At 37.7% G+C, this 21,834-nt stretch overlaps 1 protein-coding gene across 2 annotated transcripts in view; it reads right to left on the bottom strand.

Moving 5' to 3' along the window:
- The window catches only part of TRPA1 (transient receptor potential cation channel subfamily A member 1), a 65,448-nt gene that overhangs the window by 32,991 nt on the left and 10,623 nt on the right, over positions 1-21,834 (bottom strand). For both annotated transcript variants that reach the window (XM_082719355.1, XM_082719356.1), the window contains exons 3-14: positions 20,912-21,087; positions 14,035-14,142; positions 10,860-10,968; positions 10,529-10,674; positions 9,979-10,115; positions 7,701-7,749; positions 5,810-5,909; positions 5,068-5,168; positions 3,927-4,096; positions 3,677-3,841; positions 1,916-2,030; positions 677-843 (exon numbers count right to left, since the gene is read on the bottom strand). In XM_082719355.1, coding sequence (XP_082575481.1) covers positions 677-843; positions 1,916-2,030; positions 3,677-3,841; positions 3,927-4,096; positions 5,068-5,168; positions 5,810-5,909; positions 7,701-7,749; positions 9,979-10,115; positions 10,529-10,674; positions 10,860-10,968; positions 14,035-14,142; positions 20,912-21,087 — 1,543 coding nt within the window. The remainder of the gene's footprint in view (positions 1-676; positions 844-1,915; positions 2,031-3,676; positions 3,842-3,926; positions 4,097-5,067; positions 5,169-5,809; positions 5,910-7,700; positions 7,750-9,978; positions 10,116-10,528; positions 10,675-10,859; positions 10,969-14,034; positions 14,143-20,911; positions 21,088-21,834) is intronic.

The following is a 21,834-nucleotide window of genomic DNA, read 5'->3' as shown; positions in this document are numbered from 1 at the left end:
GGAGATTATTATTTTAATTTTTATTTATTTTTTAAATTTCTTTTCAGTGTTCCAGAATTCATTGTTTATGTACCACATCCAGTGCTCCATGCAAAACGTGCCCTCCACAATACCCACCACCAGCCTCACCCAACCTCTCACCCTCAGCCGATCCAAAACTCTCAGATTGATTTTCAGAGTCCATAGTCTCTCATGGTTCGTCTCCCCCTCCAATTTCCCCCAACTCTCTTCTCTCCATCTCCCCATGTCCTCCATGTTATTTCTTATGCTCCACAAATAAGTTAAACCATATGATAATTGCCCTGGAGATTATTTTCACCAACATTCAGTTTCGACATTTCTTTTGGTAAAAGAGTGTTGGGCAGATTCATGGAGATCAGGGCAGAGTGTGGTAGACAAAGACAAAACTACACATGCCTGAACCCCATGTGTCTTACATGGGTGTTAGGAAGGTGATCTATGCTCCCAGAATTTACAGATGAAAACCAAAAGCCAGAGAGGTTAAGTAACATGTCTGTTGCTACCCAAAGAGTTAATTAAAAATTTTATGTAAACAATTGCTGTGTAAGGAATGGTAACAGCTGAAACTTATTCTTTTCCTATTTCCTCTCAGGTTGTGTATCATCCCATGTGCCCAGAGGACACTAAATGACAATGGGATAGGAAGACAGCATACCTTTTGTTCTTGATGGTCGTAAGAACCACCTCCTTCCTCTTATTGTGAATTGCAACATGCAAAAAGGAGGCCTGCTGCTTGTTCAGGACGACGTCAGCATCGTAGCTCAGAAGAAGTGCAACGGCTTTCGCATGGCCTTCCCTTGCAGCAAAGTGAAGTGCAGTGTTCTTTTAGAAAAAATAGAACACAATTGGGGTGCCCGGGTGATTCAGTTGTTAAGCATCTGCCTTCAGTTCAGGTCATGATCCCAGGGTCCTGAGATCGAGTCCTGCATCAGGCTTCCTTCTCCTTCTCCCACTCCCCATGCTTATAATCCCTCTCTCGCTCTCTCTGTCAAATAAATAAAATCTTTAAAAAAGGAAAAATAGAACAAAGAAAATCCAATAACGATGGCTGGTCATCCTCTGGCTATTTTTCTGCTTTCATTCTTGAACTGCTTAAAATAAATTATTAAAAAACTTAACTATTTAATACCAAAATTTAAAGCCAGTGTTCAGAATCAGGCTTCGCATCATGAGTTTATAGTTTGAACATTTTGTGTGTGTGTGTGTGTGTGTGTGTGTGTGTGGTAGGGAAGGGGTGCTGTGTGTGTGTATATATGGAATTCCATACTCTCTTTGTGCAGTGGGATGATTCCAGAAGGATAAATGACAAATTTTCAGGGTAAGGATACTGGAGTGACCACAGTATACTTCCAAGAGATTTATGATCTTAGAGCAATAATTTCCAGATTTGGGGTTCACTGGCTTGTGAAATTAAAAAAAAAAATGAGATACAGCTAGAAGGTTGCCAGTCTTTAATTTTGCCCCATAGAGACATTTTAAAACGCAGTGAAAACTCTCTATCATTTCATGAAAGAATGTGCACTTATTTAATACACTCCATAAAAAGAGGGAGAACTTCATAGCAGTATAAACGATAGTCCTTCAAATCCAATACACTTAGTTTTATGAAGACCTATCCCTGACTTCATTTTTCTTGGTTCACTGGGGAGTAGTGAAAATTCTTTCATCGATCTACATGGGCCTGTGGAGTCTCTGTGAGACTTAAGAGGTGTTCTCAACATGCATCCACCCCATTGGCATTCTTATTCTTTTCCCCCTGCAGAGTAAGAACCCAAAAAAGAGTACGAATGCAGCAAGGAAAGAAAGAGAGAGGCTAAGAAGGCGGCTTTCTTGTAATTTTGGAAGTTTCTCCTACGCCAAGACATTGGGCAGGTATGAGGAGCACAATACCTACCCCTTCTTCATCTAGCTGATCTGTGCACTTCAAGTTAGTGTCAAGAATGACCTTCATGGTCTGGGTGTACCCGCCTAAGGAAGCATGATGCAAAGCAGTCCAGCCATTGTGGTCACTGTGAAAGAGTTAAGAAAAGACTGTGCATTCACTTCACAGGTGAATCGTGGGAAACGATGCTACCCACTGGAAAGGTGACAACAAAAAAGCTGTCTGAGTTCTAGCATCTAAATATTACATATTTCTAACAAATGAGCTAATTTCAAGCTTAATGGTCTTAAATAACCTTTCTAGAATGTGATTCATACACACTTTTTTAATTTAGCAGATTAACATATAAAAGCACATAAACATCTGGAGGTAGGTACAACTAGAGTTAGCATGTCTGTGCTGTGCATATTTTTTCAAGGCTGTAATGTACTTATACACACTATCTTGAATCTGGTTTTATTCTGTCATCAAATATCACATCAAAAATTTTCCATGATGGGGGTGGTTGATCCCTGGCTGGCTCAGTCAGTAGAGCACATGTCTCCTGATTTCGGGGTTGTGAATTCAAGCCCCATGGTGGTTGTACAGATTACTTAAAAATAAATTATTTAAAAAAATTCCATGATGGTAGTATTAGTCTTCATGGCCACTAGGTATTGCTAATAATCATAATAATAATATCACCTTAAGATGCTTAGCTTAATGCTCCTTATTATTCTTCTAACTGTTCAGGTCTGAAGAGAGCATTCCTCATGTGCTCTCAAAGATGCTTTTTTAATCCCTTTAGAAAATGTTTGTTGTTTCTAACAGAAGTTCAAGATATAAATACAATGAAGGCCTGTCATTTTTCCAAATTAGAATGAAAAAAAAAATGAGATCCTGACAGAATTTAATTTCAGTGCTGGTGAGCAATTATTTTAAGGTACAAAGTCCACATTGCCATTTCAGTTATTATGATGTCATTAAGCAACAAATCTCTGGTCTAGATCCATTTTGTATCCCCTTTGCATGTCCACTGCCTGGTGGCCCCTTGGAGGTAGGAGGGAACTGAGCAGAGCATTCTTTTTGGAGCTGCAACCCTACTTTACATGACCAGTGCTCTGATTAAAAAAATAATAATAAATGCGCTTTTGAACTTAGCCTAATAAGCTCTTTGCCTCCCTGCTGGTAAAATTAGAAAATAGCTCACCAAACTTCTATAAGACTTTTCTTTTTACAAAGATGTCATTTAATTATACTACATTTTTTAATGCTTAATTATTTTGTCTTTGCTCTTTTTGTTAGACTTCCTATAAGTATAATGAAATTTGGGAATTCTTGACATCTGGTGTTGCAACACAAAAGGAGCTTTTCATGTTCATCATCCATCAGACTGAATGAAAAAGTCTGAATCTGTATGGGGTGTGTGTGCACATGTATCTGTATAAAGGGATGGTAGCATGATAAAGCCAAATATCAAGAGCTGTATTTCAAAAGTTCTGAGAACTACTTTCCACAAAGCCACTTATTCTGTGACCTCAAATGAAGTCTTCAACTTTATAAATTATGACATCTTTGTCTGTCAATCAGAAATAATACCGATGTGCCTTTCAATATTTCATATATGAATATATTTCATATATGAGAAGTCATATATGTTTTGAGGATTAAGTAAGATGGATAAAAGTATTTTGTGAGAAAATCAACTATCATAATTAAAAAATAACATAGAAAAACAGACAGAATATGGCCAATTAAAAAGAATATATAAATATTTTGATGACATATCCTTACCTGAGAAATAATGCACCTTTTTTCAGAAGAAGTTGAACTACTTTATCATGCCCATTTTTTGCGGCTAGGTGCAGAGGTGTCATTCCATGAAGGTCACCTTCATTCAAAAGCCTCGTGTCACTCATGTCTTGCAGAAGCCTCTGACAAGTGTTGATTCGCCCATAACTTGAAAAAATTAGGTTTCATGTTCTCAAAGCAAATATTAAACAGAGAGAAAACATGCTCATATATTGTATAAACTGACCCTTACCTGGCTGCAAAATGTAAGGGTGATTTCTTATCTTTACTTTTGGAATGAATGGACACATTAAAGTCAAGTAGGTTATTTACAGAGACAGGAATCCCATGTCTACACGCATAATGTAGAGGGGTACACCCATCATCATCTTCATCCATTACCAGTTGTTTAATATGCTGCATCTATGGAAAAAAACAAATATTCTACATATAGTTTTGTTTTCATGCTAATATACTATTTTTCAAATTATTCTATAGGACAGTATTTCCTAATAAGGATCAATATGTGTACCTTAGGACAAAAATATAGTAACTTAAAGGTACTAGAGTAAAATAAATATGGATAAGGGTATATGCTCTGCCTCCCTAAAATGTATATTACTATATTAAGGGCTCTGAAAAATCCTAAGGATAAGAAATGTACTTAACTGTTCAACTGAGTATTTTCTAAATGTGTTTGCTAAAGGCCACCCCTTTCAGCCCTCCTTTTACATTCTTCCCCCCCAAATAACACTTAAGAGCTTAATGCTAATGTGTTCTGTTCGGCAAAAAGGATAAGATGCTGAAACTAGATTTACTTTATTTTTATACGACTATGAAATAAAAAGTGAATACAAAATGAGCACTTCATCCAATCAATAAATTATTTTTGTTAAAATGTTCAAATAAAAGTATTTTTATTCTTTGTTAAAGACTTTGACAATATGAAAATCTACTTATTACAAAAATATGATGAACTTCAGATATCCCTCATAGTCACTCAGTATGTGCTGGTGAATATAAATATGGAGATAACATTTCAATCTGTCAAATCAAATACATATAAATCTTTCTTAACTGATGATGAAATACTGCTAATTGACTCATGCACCTGGCTTTTCCACTGATAAGCAATTCATAATGGTTAAAAGAATGAAGGAAAGCTGACTCATTATAGATGGGGATATATGGGAACCACTTGTAACTTGGAAAATTCAATACCAATGAAATGTATTATCATAATCATCATGTGTTCAAATACGGCATCTTTATTTTAAAATAATTTTTAAATTCCAGAGTCAGACTTCATAACAATAAAAATCATAATAAGCAAAATTATTGTATTCTCCATCGAACCCAACTCAGTTATGGAAATTCACATATACATATATTACCTGCATAAACTCAGGCTGCAGATTTTTTAATCCATGAGGCTGCTGTACCGTCAAATGCAAAAAATTACGTCCAAGATGATCTTTTATGTCTACACGGGCACCTAAGAAAACACAATATAAATATAATACTTATTTATTTAAAGCATGACCTATGGTAGATTTTCAATTTAATAAAATAAAAGTTTTTTATTTACTTAAAACTTTGTCAAACATTAACTTACAGGAAACTTTATTTAAATAACAAAACTGTATTTAAAATTGGTTTATCTAGGTGTTTGTGTGTGTGAGTGTGTGTGTAGGGGCAATAGAGACTAGATGATTTGTTATGTCAATTAATATATGATAGCTTAGCTTTTAAAGCATAAAATATAAAGATGGAGAGATTAGATATCAAGAAAAAAGGACAGTAGCTCTCCACTCTGTAATCTTCACATCGGGTTAGTACCTACAATGGGGACAGTCAAAGGATTAATAATTGAGAGAATGTAGTTAAAATGTTCATCAGTGTGCCTGCAATAAAATTCTTACTTTATAAATGTTGTCTATTGCTATTCCGAAATTTTCTTTTAAAAAATATCACACCTTTACTGGACTGAAAATTATTCCAGCCAGGGAAAGTATTCTATTTATCTTTGTATTCACAACACCTGGCCCAAAACATGGTGCACAATAAATGACCAATAAATGTTTAATATTAAATTGAGTAGTAGTTCTAAAAGCTTGGCTTGGCCCCTCATGGTACCTTTAGAGAGTAGCAAATTTACAATATTCCAAGATGCAGAGGCAGTTGCTAATATAAGTGGAGAACGTCCTTCCGAATCGGTGCTATTAATATCTGCTCCCTAAAATAAAACAAGTTATTCAACAAAGAGTTTATGAACAAATTAGCTTACACTACAATCAGTAAGTGATGTTAATTCATTAAAATAGAGTAGCCATTATAGGGCTAGCACTCAAGTACATGACTAACTACAGAACTACTTAGAATTTCCCTCTAATTCTTATGTTGTAACATCAGAAATCAAGACGTTCTTTTACAGTTTTTAACAACAAAAATTATCCTCACATGTCAACCTTTTGATTGACATCTGGCAACAGATCAATGTTACTGTATGTAACATCAATGTTTATGTTAGTAAAAATGTTCCTAAATCATAAAAATAAAACCCTCCGACCTATAGCAACAGTTTAGTTCTCAATGTAAGAAAATACTTCTAAATATCCATGATAGGGGAGCCTGCGTGGCTCAGTGGGTTAAGCCGCTGCCTTCGGCTCAGATCATGATCTCGGGGTCCTAGGATCGAGCCCCGCATCGGGCCCTCTGCTCAGCAGGGAGCCTGCTTCCTCCTCTCTCTCTGACTGCCTCTCTGCCTGCTTGTGATCTATCTCTGTCAAATAAATAAATAAAATCTTTAATAAATAAATAAATAAATAGATATCCATGATATATCCATGATAAATCTTCCAAATTTATTGCATATGTGATTTTTAAAACATTCATAAGTAGTTGTTCACTTTTTAAAAAAAAAATCCATTTCATATGAAATAGATGAACTGAAACAACTAAACTGAACTAATTCAGATCCTACAGTGAAATTTTAGCCAAATATTTGAGACAATTTATATTTAAAAGTCACAGATATTTTAAATGACTAAGTCAGTATTTACCATGATGTGTTAATTATAATACTTTACATGACCAGAAACAGGGCTTTAAAAAGTTCATGGAAAGAATTCTATCTTTTGGACAGGATAATAAAAATAACTTAAGCTCCAGCTGTGGCTAGTTCCCTGTTTGGGGGGGGGGGCAGCAAGTACAGACGAATGATAGCACCAGCAGCCCCTTTGAAAATCTCATGTTGGTTAGTGAGGTTGCCAGGTGACATGGCTGCATTTATAGGAAACCATGCATGACAAAACTACGGCATATAATGAATCTTTCCAGGATTCCTCTATGTAAATATCACAATTTCAATAGTAGCTATTCACAACAAACACTACAATAGAATTACACTTTTGCTGATACAGTGGGGCTTCAATAAATACATCATATATTCGTTTGTGTAAACTTGTTAAAATTTAACTCAAAAGCCAACTGAGTAAGTACCCTTCTCAGAATGAAAAAGACTGTGTGCTTTCACTTGTGGCAGACTTTAGACAGTATTTTTAACTTCTCAGTTTTTCCTTGTTTGAAAGATGGCACTGAGGCAGCTGGGGTAGAAGCTTACAGTGAATGGTGGGGGCGACTCGTGCTACCTATCCTGCTTCCACCAGGAAAGCTTGTTGTGCATGGAAGAGTCATCAGAGTTGCGAAGCCTAACCCTCTTCCAGGACTGGTTCACAGAACTGTCCTTGCCATGTACTCACCAACCCCCAACACTAAAAACATGGATCCAGGTATCAAAAGTACACTTTGGTACTTCTGACCAACTACACGGCAATGACATCTGGCCAGGAATGTATTCATACACAATACAGCCTATTTGTAAATGTGTCAGTCATCTTTTTGTAAACTTTTTTGCTTAAAAGCAACAAATTAAAGTTCAGCTTATTTGAACATTTGTATTATTTAATTATATGATTGTTCAACTGAAAATAGTAATAAAATAAAAAACTGTCCATGGAATAGTTACCACTGAAATTAAGTAGCCTGCCAGTTCATGGTGATCAAATAGTGAGGCTCTGCAAAGAGAGTGACACACATATTAAGGGACTACTGATAGAGAAAATAAAGCTACTATACTGCACTTAAAAGGTCAATTAAAATGATCATTTAACAACATAATGAAATGCTAGGCAATCAATAACCTTCCAAAATGTGTAACTGACTGTGAGGAGGATATATTTTCAAAGAACAGAGAAAGTTCAAATACATCACAAGATTTCCCTCCTCATCTTTTAGTAAAATTATTTTCTCCTTGTAAAATCACCATGAAGATGTGAAGTGAATAGTAACAGCTGTCCTAAGAGCTGAAAACAAAAGACAGAGGAACTGGTTGTTATCACCATGATCATGGGGAATAAAAACAGCTGCATACAAGGTGCACCTAAAATTCACTGGCAGTGTTCAAAATGCCCTCTTTGCCAAAAGTTAAAAGGAAGCATTACTTTCCTAAGATTTTATGAAGCCAAAAACAAATTGTGGGTAACACTGAAGTCACTTTGGTATTATCTCACAACCAGTCATAAGGATAATATTAATAAAGCAAGTAAAAACTTTCAATCTACATTACAGCAACTCTGTAATAAATATTAATACTAATGACTGAAAATTTTGTTTCCTATTGCAAATCTTCTTTTTTTGTTCCTACTTAAGATGATCTCAGCTATTTAGCCTTTGTATATAAATTTTAGAACTGGCTTGTCAATTTTCACCCCAAATTCACAAGAGATTGTATTACATTTAAATTACATTAAATATGTTTAGCAACTGTAGAAAATGAATAACAACATTAAGGCCCCATTTGACTTGTTCTTCTCTCTCCCCAGTCTAGAGTTTTGCTACTTAAACTGTGGACCGCAGACCAGCGCTGGCACCACCTGGGAGAGGTCCATTAAAAATGCAGATTCTCAGGAGATCTTAACATTGAGGCTGGGAGAGGTTAATGACTTTCCAAATATTACACAGCCACGTAGGGCTGGCACCCTATTCCCCTTCCTCCAAAGTTCACTGTTTCAGTCATAACAAGGAACTGGGGTCTTTGCACTATGAAAACTAAAAGAATTCTAGCCCAAAGAGCAAACTTCACTTTGAAGCTCAACATAAACTCCAAATGTCACTGGCTATTAAAAGGACATCCCAGGATTATAGATCAGTATTAGGTTAATCGGAATTGGACTGAATGGATGCAAGAAATCTACAGCCAATCCAAGTTGAGTATGTCCAGCTAGAGTACTCACCAGGTTGAGGACACTTACAGGTCAGGTGAATGATTTATTTTTCTAAAATAATTCCTTCTTTTGCATACTTGTACATTAAAGCTGTGACCCAAATGGACACATTTTATTTACATCCTGATCACTGGGTTTCTAAATTGGCTTAAACCTGGAAATAGTTTATAACATTTTAAAAAGTTCCCGAGACCATCCCAAAGAAGCTGGGAGTTTATAAATTACTGCCCTGATACTAATACACGGGTGTTTGAGAATCTCCAGTCTGGAGGTTAATCAATTGTTTTTGTTCTGATTTAATAGCCATTTTCATATCACCAACCTTTTATTCACAAATGCCAGTTTGTGTGTGTGAGAGAGAGAGAGTCAGGGACAGAGAGAGGGAAGGCTTGTCTCAGCTACTTCTTTCACTCACACAGGAAGTATTTACTCCTTGTTTTTCCTTCTCAGTCCATACTGCCTGCTTTCTGCCTTTGCATCTAGCAAGCTTACAGTTTCAGATGCTTTTTTTCTTTGATGTGTATTTCTGTTAAACTCTCATCTTATTTGGAGCTTGGCCACCATCTCCTAAAAACTGTTTTGAAAATATTTATAACTATGAGGGTGAGTGGAAAGGGTAAGGAACAGTGAAACATCCAGATGTATCTGCTCCATTATCTCCACTAAAAATAAGGAAAAGACACACATAAGGAATTGAAACAAATAAGAAAAGGTTTAGAAAAGCATGTATGTTGCTATCCGGAGCATATAAAAGATTAATCTTGAGCCTATATTCACTGGCCTAAGAAACAATCCAGAACATGCCACTGGAGACTTTATTCTTAGAAAATCTATTTAACACTCTAATTCCAGAGGAACATAGAGATTCCATTTGAAACATAGGATCTGTATCTCTGTTCTGTTCTTTTCTTTTAACTGGTAGAATTTCCGCTACTATGAGTGCTAACTTTTTCTTGGAGGGTACACTTTAACACATGCAGACTAAAAACTTGTACACCCAATGATAGACAGGAAACTTGCCTGTGAAGGAGTGTCTCATGATTTCCATCCACTGCGTTGACGATATCGCTGCTACCAGAATAAGAGGATATCATCAGCTTAACAATCTCAGTGGCTCCCTGGGTGGCAGCAAAATGAAGGGGTGTGCACTTCCCATTCTGCAAAGAGTTTTAATATCAGAACCAATATTTAAGTCCAAATTTAAGGATATAACTTAAATTCAGCTGTGAGTTTTTTCTTCCTAGATCCACAAAATCAAGCATTAATATAAGATTCACAGTGAACAATTCTGCTTCCTTGAAATCTGAGAGCTTTTGACAGCTCTGACAGTCCTCTACTATCATGATCAGTATCATTATCCGCCCATATTTGTGTTTGAAAGTGTTGTGGGTAGCTCTCAGAATTCTTTGGCTAGGTTGAAATGTGATATTCTCTTGTTCTGCTTCTACCTGAACAGCAAAAAATGATGCCTGCTGCAACCTAAGTTAACTGTAAAAGAGCAATAAAGCATTTTGGAGACAAATTTACGACAACCCTAAATAAAAGCAGCATGTAGAACATGAGCAATTACTTCCATCAGTTCCAACTGTGCACCGTTGTCCAAGCACATTTTAATCATCTCCAAGTCACCACTTTGAACAGCCATGTGCAGGGGGCTAGATTTCCCATTATTCACAAAGTTAATGTGAGACTGTCTACTATATCCATGTTCTTCACCTTCAGAGGAAAATAGAATTCAAAAGAACAAACATTATAAATACAAGGATTTTTTTTTTAAAAAAAGGATATTTAGACTTATATAAAAGCCTCTATGTAAACTCTATTAAATATTTTTTCAAATTAATAGCATCGAGTACAACAGGTTTCTTTATAGTACATAATGTATGAAAACTTCTACTCACCAAACTTTAATATTATTTCCATGCATTTTTTGGCACCTGAGAATGCAGCCTGGTGAATAGGGAAACATCCCCATTTATTTGATTTACATGGCTGAGCTCCTTTATTTAACTGGAAGAAAAGAAAGGAGAAAAAAAAAAGGTCAACTGATCCAAGCAAAAACCCAAATCACAAGGATAAACAAGAATTAATTGCCACTCTTAGGTCATTACATTATTCTGTGCCTAAGTAACACTATAGAGAAAAGGTTCATAGGATAGGAAATCTGGGGAAGAAGGTAATTGTGGAAGGAGGCTAGGATTATGAACTAGAGATACTTTGTATTTTCCAAAGATGAAGTAACAATGTAGACACAAAAATATCAATCTTGATACTCCAACTAAAGTCAACATATTTTTCAATGAAATTAATGACGTGTTTTAAAACATTACCATGACCTCTCCTATATCTACGTTCAATACATAAATAAAGTGATATTTCCCAAATTCCTTTCCTCTCATTTATATAAAATTAATAAATGATAAGACCAGCACTCTTGTTAAACTATGAAAATCAGGTATTTTCATTAATGGAAATTCTCTACTAAAAGAATGAAATTCAGGTATTTTCATTAGTAGAAATTCTCTACTAAAAAAATGTTACCTTGATCTCTGAGTCCATTATTTTCAACTATTATTTTTTATACAAGCAGGAAGCTGTGAAGAAGCAAATATTACCTACACTCTCACTTCTGAGGAACAGTGTTGGTTTACATTTTAGGAAACTGTTTTTGTCTTATTTCTTTTCAAAAGTAATTTTGTGTACACTGTGTGATCATTTTGTTCAAAAAGTTCTACATTCTTTAAAAATATGATTTTTTAAGTACATATTGCATTTTTGGATACACAAAACTTTATACAAAAAATCCCTATTACTGAACTTCTGCTTTTTTTCAAGTTTTCTCCCTCTGATTTATATACCACTAGCATTAATATCAATAATAGGTTTAATTATCTCCTTGGAATATATTCCAAGAATTGAAATTGGTGAATCAAAAAGTATTCACACTCACAGTGAATGAAATTCTTTGATTCATCAAAATTTCTCTAACCCTGAATATCAAATCAATAACTTTGTTTCCTCCAATTTAAGAGATTAAAAAAAAAACAACCTCATTATTTCAATAGGTTTCTCTGTATTAGATAAACTAATTAAACTTCATGTGTTCCTGGCCAAATTTCTGTAGCCTTTTCCTTACAGATTTGTAAGAATACCTTAAAGATACATTATTATCCATTTAAAGATAAAGAAATGGATAATCATATGCTTAGTCTGTTCACATCAACTGGTGTGCTATAATCAGATACTAAACTATTTGTACATTCCCTGGATAAAGCCAATGAAGTACTCTTTTAATGAATAAAATCAATTTTGCTAGTATTTTTAAGATTTTTGTATCTATATGTTTATATGTAAAATTGGTCTAAGTTGCCAGGAAAACTGGCAAATTTTAGAATTGTTACATTTGCTTCTTAATATTAAACTGGATATTTTCACTCTTTTCTTGTGTTATAAAATAGTTACCTGAAATGAAAACCTTTTCCTTACAAGTTTGAAAGAACTTATAGAATCTATAAAAGCTTGTAAAATTAGCTGACTACAGAGCTTAATAATGCATTTTAAATATTTTTATAGTTCTTTATATAAATTAGAGTTAACTTTTGGCTAATTACTAAATTTCAACTACTTTTAACTATTTACACATTTTAAAAATGAATTTCTAATTTTTTAGAATAGGATTATTCATACTGATCTTTTGTCATCTTAATATTTCCTATCATATCCAGATAAAGTCCTCCATGATTTGCAATTCATCTTTTTCTCTTTTATTTAGATTTGCCCCATACCAACTCTATTGTATCATCTTTTTCAAAGAAACAAATCAACTTGTCAAATAATTCTAAAAATCATTAATATTTGTTTTCAAATGTGCTGTTCCTTTATTACAATTTTCTTTTATTTTATTTGAGGCTCTCTTTCTAAATTCTTGATTTAAGTGTTAATTCATTTACTTTTTGTCCTCTTTTTGGTCCAATCATAACAGTTTATAGGAATATGTATTTTTTCTCCAAAACATGTAATTAAGTTTTTAGAACTTATTTGTAAATTTAAATATTCAGGAAGATATTCTAAAATTATTTTTATTTTCTTACTCTCTGGGATAGCGAAGAGAAAAAAAAATCAAGCGGCAAAAATATATACCCTCGTCTGAATAGCATACAAGTTTTTTTTTTTTTTAAATATTTTATTTATTTGTCAGAGAGAGGGTGAGGGAAAGCAAGTAAGCACAGGCAGACAGAATGGCAGGCAGAGGCAGAGGGAGAAGCAGGCTCCCTGCCGAGCAAGGAGCCCGATGTGGGACTCGATCCCAGGACGCTGGGATCATGACCTGAGCCGAAGGCAGCTGCTTAACCAACTGAGCCACCCAGGCGTCCCTAGCATACAAGTTTTTAAGCGATAGTTGAAAGAAAGCTTTTTGGGAATTCTAATACCACACTCAGAAGGGACATTATGTAGGGTAGGAGTCAGTCATTTCAGATGGGCATCTCCAGAGTTTCAGTGGACCACCCCAGGAAATCCCACCAGAGAGAGGACTGGCCCTACTTTTAGGGCTGTGGCCAAGGACCTCAGTCATTATGTCAGATAGGGCTCCCTTTCTGAGAATCCATGGCGGCAACTTCTAGTCCTAGGAACATGAAAGTCCATGTCTCTTGGCTTTTATTTCATGAGCCCCAAAGGAAGTTTGCAGTCAACTATGTTTATCTCTCCTCAGACTATTCAGAAACTCAGAGTCAAAACTATGGTCCACCTTTACTAACATCCAATCTACTATACTTTGTATTTTGCAGTCTAGCCTGACCAGCAGCTTCATCTTCATTTTTGCTGTCTATACTTTCTTGTCACTTGGTTCTCCTCACATTTTCTCCAAAGTTTTCTTGTGAATCTTCTGTAAACAATCTCAGATTGATTTAAGGAGTGTGCACAAATACAGAAACACAGAGAACTATTTTTCCTGACATTTTCTGCATTTTATATTTTGCTGAGAAGATCTTCTATAAATAACAACAAATCTGCTATAAATAACAACAATCCCTAATGAAAGGAAAGAAAATGGGGGGAAATGGTTAAAACACAAACCAAGATTCGCAGCGCTTCACTGTTGTCTTTGGAACATGCAATTATCACAGCTGTGTTTCCATTTTCTCCTTCCAAATTAATATCTGTACTGCTGTGCTCAGTCAAGACCTACACAAGAGGGGGATAACGGTCAAACGTTAGCTTTCAAGTTGCCAATGAGAATATTTGCCTTCCATTAGATTATAAGCTCCTGGATGTTAGGGACCATGTCTTTACTCATCTTTTTTCATCCCTCTCCCATGGAATCAGGCATAAACATCTACTTAGTAGGTACTGTTTACATTTCTCAAAAAGATTAAATAATGGTGATTGGGGGCACCTCAGTGGCTCAGTTGGTTAAGCAATCAACTCTTGATTTTGGTTCAGGTCATGATCTCAGGGTCAAGAGATCAAGCACTGTGTCAAGCTTCACAGTGGGCATGGAGTCTACTTAAGATTCTCTCTCTCCCAGGGCACCTGGGTGGCTCAGTGGGTTAAGCCACTGCCTTCGGCTCAGGTCATGGTCTCAGGGTCCTGAGATCGAGCCCCACATTGGGCACTCTGCTCAGCAGGGAGTCTGCTTCCTCCTCTCTCTCTGCCTGCCTGCCTACTTGCGTTTTCTGTCAAATAAATAAATAAAATCTTAAAAAAAAAAAAGATTCTCTCTCTCCCTCTGCCCTTCCCCACCCTTCATGTGCCCATGCATGTTCTCTCTCAAGGAATAAGGGAAGGGAGAGCGGGAGGTTTCTGTTTCACATCAATTAAGGCAATATGGAGTTATGAAACAAGAAGAAATACAGATACTAATAAACAGCTCACTTAATACTTCTCTCTTGTATTAAATGAACTATGTTAATTAACAAATTAACAGCTTCAAGAAAATAAATTTGCAGAGCCATTCAGAATGTGTGAGTGTGGAGGAGGAAGGGAGGGGGAGAAGGGAGAGACAAAGAAGGAAGGTGGGAAAGGAGAGAGGGAGAAGGGGTGGATGGGGGAGAGCTGCTTTCTCCCCTCCAGTCATTTTTCTTGTACCTCTATTCTAAGTATTCTGGGAAATGTCAGTTAAAAACTCCATTCTCTTGGGGCGCCTGGGTGGCTCAGTGGGTTAAGCTGCTGCCTTCAGCTCAGGTCATGATCTCAGGGTCCTGGGCTCGAGTCCCGCATCGGGCTTTCTGCTCAGCAGGGAGCCTGCTTCCCTCTCTCTCTTTCTCTCTCTGCCTGCCTCTCTGTCTACTTGTGATTTCCCTCTGTCAAATAAATAAAAAAATCTTTAAAAAAAAAAAAACTCCATTCTCTTTAGCAGAAAAAAGAGAGTTCATGTAACACTGATATGGCTTACCTCAATTAATTCAGACTTAGTCCAGAATAGAAACTTTTTCTGTGATGTAATAACTTACCGTTCCTGATAAAATGGTTAAGCAGTTTTTCTGATGGAATTTAACTTAAGAACTGTTCCCTTGTAGAGAACACAACGCAGTCTCTCCTGTCAAACAGTGATGCAAGCAGTTAAGGTACTGCAGTTAGGAGATCTCGCCGGGACCAGCATCGGCTAGCTGACACCCCCGAACTGATAACAAGCAACCAGTGGAGGTCTGCAAGGACCCAGGACCAATTCAATCTTTTTAGAAAAGAGAAGATTTGGACAGCAAACGGGCAGACTCTTCAGATGTGACCCCTCTGTGTCTGATCGATTAAAACAAGCAGCTGCCTCAGAAGGCTCTGTATGATTGATCTGAAGCAGTGAGGGCTGAGAGCAGACCCTGACCAGACCTTTCTCAACTGGGCACCCATAGACTGACTTTGCATTTGGTTCCTTCATGTCCTGCCCCCTCTGTTATCTTGTTTGTTGTTTGGCTTGTCTTCTGTCCTGCTCTGTGTGCCACCTAAGAAGCCAAGTTTAATCACATGGCAAACTGTCATGGAGTTTGGGGTCCTGAACCTGCTTTATAATTGTGATTAACTTGGCTTTATGACTGAATAAAGCTGACACTGTGAAAAGACACAACTCCTATATGTGCCTTCATAGCATGCCCATGACATCCCTTCAGCTGGTGGCTTCCAGCTGATTATGGGCCAAGAATCTATAGATCTTGGGTACCTGGGTGGCTCAGTCATTAAATGTCTGCCTTTAGCTCAGGTCATGGTCCCAGAGTCCTGGGACCAAGCCCCATATCGGGCTCCCTGTTCAGTGGGAAGCCTGCTTCTCCCTCTCCCACTCACCCTCTGTTGTGTTCCCTCTCTTGCTGTCTCTCTGTCAAATAAATAAATAAAATCTTTAAATTAATAAAAAGAATCTAACCAGTCTTCATTTTATATCAAATCTAATAATTAGCTCCTATAAATGTGTCCCCCAAGAAAGAATTTTTGAATTAGCCTACTAGAGGCCTTTTCTCTTAGAGCAAAACTATGATAAAACTATGATATGTACTTACAATTAAATTTCTTAAGAATTTATTAAACAAGCTATTTCCTAAAAACCTTGACTTAAAAAAAAAGAAAAAAGTGCACAGAGCCCCTTGTTAATAGAATATGCCCTGATAGGGGAAACAAACCATGAGAGACTATGGACTCTGAGAAACAAACTGAGGGTTTTGGAGGGGAGGGGGTGGGGGGTTGGGTGAACCTGGTGGTGGGTATTATAAAGGGAACATATTGCATGGAACACTGGGTGTGGTGCATAAACAATGAATGCTGGAACACTGCAAAGAAATAAAATAAAATGAAAAAAAAAAAAAAAAGCCCAGATAGGTAAGTAAATGAATTAGGCTTACTAATTAGCTCTGGTCATAAAACAAAATTAAATGGAGATTTTAGTATGTAAGAACACAATGGAGATTATTGATGGGTGAAAGAAAGTGAGAGCACAAGTTCATTTCCAACGTCAGGCACTTTCACATTCTGTTCTCAGCAAACTCTGCATTCCTACTGAGTCTGTAAGAGATTTTTCTCTCTTTGTCCTCTTAGAATTAGAGATCACAGAGTTACAGCACTTAGGAGGGTGCTTTTGCTTACTACCATAAGCACAATTTTTCCTAAAGCTGTGTAAAATTGTATGTGGCAGAGATCCCAGAGAGAGCAACTGAACTGTGCCCACTTCAGATTCACACAAACATTAGCAGGCAAGCCTGGACCATTTGTAGGTGTGGCCTCCAGAGGTCCCTTTGATAGAAATCCAGGAAGCCTCACCGGAGGGTCAACCACTGGATGCTGAAGGGGTAAGCCCTGAGTAGTAAAGCTTAGAGGCTATTGAGAAATGAGCCCACCCACTAACCTCTAGGCCACTGTGTCCCAGGAAACACAGCTGATAGCTGCACAAGAACTTGAGGGGACACTGAAGTTTTTTACTTTACAAGCATATAGGAGGGGTAGAAGGTTTGGGGGAGGTTGGCCAAACAGACAATGGAGAAGCATTCCACATTCAGCAAAGGCTGGTGGGGTACAGGCTGGACCCATGGGTGTAAGTGGGAGAGGCAGCCCTAAAAGAGCTTACAAGCACACGAGAAATAACCCCAAATTCCTCCTCCTTCCACTTTTATCATCTCTGGTGAAGTAGAGGTTTTGGAAATATTTTTAGATGAAGTTATGGCTGGTAAAATCAAGCACAGGAGAGACAACTATTTTCACTTCTTTTATAATCCTGCTTTTTTTCTTTCTTTCTTTCTTTTTTTTTTTTCTTGTTCTGGTGTCACTAGGAAATTCTTTGTTATACCCCAACCACCCCCCCCCCCACCTACTAGTTTATAAACCAGCTAAGGACTTATTTCTAAACTTTCTTTTCTATTTCTATGTGGTATCTTTCTGTATTTGCCAGTCTTAAGGTTTCTGATTCCTAATTAAAGATAGCCCTTCCACTGTTACCTGCCTTTGAATTCCCAAATCACACTTTCAGAGTCAAGGTTAATTAAGTCAGTGGGCGTTTGTATCTGAAGAGAGCCTTCAGAGGAAACACAAGAGTTCCTTGAGGAAATATGTGGCTTCTTTAGGTAGAGAGAGGTCCCCACAGTCACTAGGGGGTCCAGTGCAGAAGGCATAGAATAAAGCATCTGGCTCACAAACAATGCAGACATTTAAAAACAAATAGACCCTTGCCAAAGGCCTTTTCAGTAACCTCATCAAAGGGCTGTTCTGAACCATCTTCCTAGGGGCTGAAACTTAAACTCATTCCTTCTCCTTCAGGCAAAAATGCCCATTCACTCATTCATTCATTTACTTATTCAAGAGCCATCCTGATGAGGACTAGAGATATTTAGATTAGTTGCACATAGTCCCTTCTTCAAGGTTAACCAGCCAGAGCCAGAGAAACCACATGAACTTTTTTTTTAAGTCTTTTGATTTTAATATTTTTTTCATTTTTTTATTATGTTCAGTTATCCAGCATATAGTGCAACCTCAGTTTTTGATGTAGTGTTCAACGATTCATTAGTTGCAGATAACACCCAGTGCTCATCACAACACATGCCCTCCTTAATACCCATCAGCTGGCTACCCCATCCCACCCTCCCCTCTAAAACCCTCCATTTGTTTCCCGGAGCACATGAACTTTGATTACAATACCATGTGCCAAGTACTGTGATAGAGCTATACACACCTTACAGTGAGAAAGCAGAAAGCAGGCTCCTCTCACACCCTCTATGCTCAGCTTCAAGGTACCAAGGACCCAGGGGGCGGAAAGGAAGGTGTTCTGGGCTACAGGGAGCATGGAGCGCAAGAACACCCCTGGGATTTGGGGGGTGATTTATACACAAAGTCGGTTTGGGGATGGTGGGATGGACCTGATATTTATGTAAAAACTTAATCCCCAATGTGATAGTATTGGGCGGTGGGGCCTTCAAAAGGTGATTAAGAATGACAGTTGTGCCCTTATAAAAGAAACCCCGTACGCTCTCTCGGCCCTTCTGCTTTATAAGGACACAGGGAGACGACAGCCATCTGTGAAAGACAAGCCTTAAGAAGGCCCCCAGCAGACACCAAACTGGCTAGTGCCTTGATTTTGGACTCCCCAGCCTCCAGAACTGTGAAAAAGAAATGTTTCTGCTTAGGCCCACTGTCCATGGTATTTTGTTACAGTAACTAGAACTAATTAAGATAGGTGGCTTAGCCTCATAGCCAAGTCATTATTTGCAATATAATTACTCAGAAAAACTTATTATAAGTTCCAAATTGCCTCTCTTAGAAATGAATATGCAAAACATGATCCCTTCGTAAATTTCATGGCTCTTTAAGTCAGTAACCACATGTGTCTTCTGGTGTGTCTGTGAGACTCTGCGATGCAGTTTAAAAGCCTTGGGCTAAACCTTACCCTTTTGGCATTTCCCAGCATTTTCTTTATTTGACAAAACTCACTCACTCTGAGGTCTTGGAAAAAGTAAGAAATCCCCCCAAAAGTGTCATTATGTCTTCTGCCAAATCATGCCATCCACCAAGGCATGTTGTCTGCTGTAACAAAAATAGTCGCAATTATGTTTTCTGTCTTCCTGAGGCATTCATCACTGTCTTCCTTTTTATCATTTAATCAGTCAGGGAAAAAAAAATAGCAAAGCATGAACTCACAAAAATGAGAACAAAATTCCTTATTTTTACTTTCAACCAGTTATATGACATTAGGCAAATTATTTCATTCTCTCTGTGCCTCAGTTCCCTCAGCTCTGATATAGGGATAATAATAGTCTTGGTACACAGTTCTGTTTCTTTGAATGAGGATTAAAAAGTTGAAACATATAAAACTTTTTTTTAAAAATGCCGATACAGGGCGCCTAGGTGGCTCAGTGGGTTAAGCTGCTGCCTTGGCTCAGGTCATGATCTCAGGGTCCTGGGATCGAGTCCCGCATCGGGCTCTCTGCTCAGCAGGAAGCCTGCTTCCTCCTCTCTCTCTCTGCCTGCCTCTCTGCCTACTTGTAATCTCTCTGTCAAATAAATAAATAAAATCTTTAAAAAAAAAATAAATAAAAATAAAAAAAATAAAAATGCCGATACAGGGGCGCCTTTGTGGCTCAGTGGGTTTGTAAGGGCCTGCTTAGCCAGAGTGAGCCATTTTGTTGTTTATGCAGTAAACTTAGATTGATCCTGCCCCCACAGAGGAACTTACTTAGAAACAAGTCTGGGAAACCAGTAAAATCTGACTGACCAGCCCCTGATAACAGAGCCCATATACCAGAACGTATCAGGTCAGGGAGAGGTAACAGAGCCCAGAATACAAGGATGAGCCATGCCAGGTGGAGACATCCAATCAGGAGAGAACCTCCCTAACCACCCAAGAATGTGGGCCCTGCCTTTTTTTGGGTGTCAATTCTGACCAGAGTGATAGGCTAGTTCAAATAACTACTATAGGGTGAATTGTAATTCAATTGGCCACCTGTGTGTGGCCAGGCTTAACTACATGGCCTTTACTCTATAAAAGTTAATCTGGGAAGCTGGGAGGGGTCGCCTCTTTGCAAGAAACGGCCCTGGCGGGTCAGTTTGATTCTCGATGCTTGGCGCTAAATAAAGCTTTGATTGACCTTCGCTTTGTATCAGTCTTGCTCCTCTGACCATGGACCCAACAGGTTAATCCTCTGCCTTCGGCTCAGGTCATGATCTCGGGGTTGTGGGATCAAGCCCCGCATCAGGCTCTCCACTCAGCAGGGAGCCTGCTTCCACCCCTCTCTGCCTGCCTCTCTACCTACTTGTGATCTCTCACTGTCAAGTAAATAAATAAAATCTTTAAAAAATAAAAATGCTGATACATAAGAATGCTTTGATAAAGACAAGATCATCACCAATTGGTCAAAAGCAAAACCAATGTTCTCATCACCATATTTCCTTCATCCTGGTTGGCTATGTTGACCACTCTGGCTCAGGCAGAGACCACCAGACTGGGGTCCTGGCTCATGCTATGATGGGGTGTGGGTAGCAGCCTTACCTTCATCACCTCGTTGTGCAAGTTCTGCACAGCTATGTGAAGGGGCGCCATCATGCTGCTGTTCCGGAGGTTTGGGTTAGCTCCTTTGCTAAGAAGAAACTTGACACTTTCAACCTGGTTTTTTTCTGCAGCCCAATGCAGAGGGGTATTTCCATAATCATCCATGACATTCAGCACTAGAAAAATACACCGAAATAACAGTTAGATTTTGCTTGGACTATATTCAACACCTATTGCATGACTTGAAAGCCAAGTACTGCTGACACAGGCTTCACCTTCTCTATAAAAACAATACAATATAGCTTCAGTTCTCAGGAAACATCTGACTGACACCTAATAGGGATATGCTGAAGTACAGCACCAGCACTGTCAAATGAGTCAGATGTCCGTCTACAGCATCCTCAAGAAACAGATTCTCCTGTTGCTATATGTTTTTATCTTAAGTATTAATTTGAGAAGAGTTATAAAATATTGAGTTTATATAAAAGTAGTAACTATATGTCAGAAACACAACGAAGTTCCATATAACCTTTACCACATTCAACCTCCAATACCCCACAAGGAACCATGGCCATTTTTTTCAGAAAGATAAAAAAGATGAGACCAGAGGTTCAAAATCTTGCCAATGTTACCCAACCAGTATGGAGTTCTGTAAACTGCCTTACTCTTTGAACCTCAGTGTTATTATAGTCAAATTTGGTAGGAAAGGGTGGGGGAGAGGGAGGAAAGAGGAAGTTTAAAATGTTTGAGGGGGGATAATATCAAATCATGTCCTCAATGATTCTAGTAGAATGGCCCATAGCAATGGTTCAAAAAAGTGTTAATGAGAAAAAAGACACACCACTAATAAACCATAAAGCTAGAACTAGAGTTTGTGCCCCTAATGTCACATGTGGTTTCCACTTACAATTCCGCTACAATGC

The sequence above is a fragment of the Mustela nivalis genome, assembly GCF_964662115.1.
Source record: "Mustela nivalis genome assembly, chromosome: 2".
In the NCBI taxonomy this organism is placed as follows: Eukaryota; Metazoa; Chordata; class Mammalia; order Carnivora; family Mustelidae; genus Mustela; species Mustela nivalis.
The sequence above is the reverse complement of the archived record's forward strand: the minus strand, read 5'-3'. Positions and strand labels throughout refer to the sequence as shown.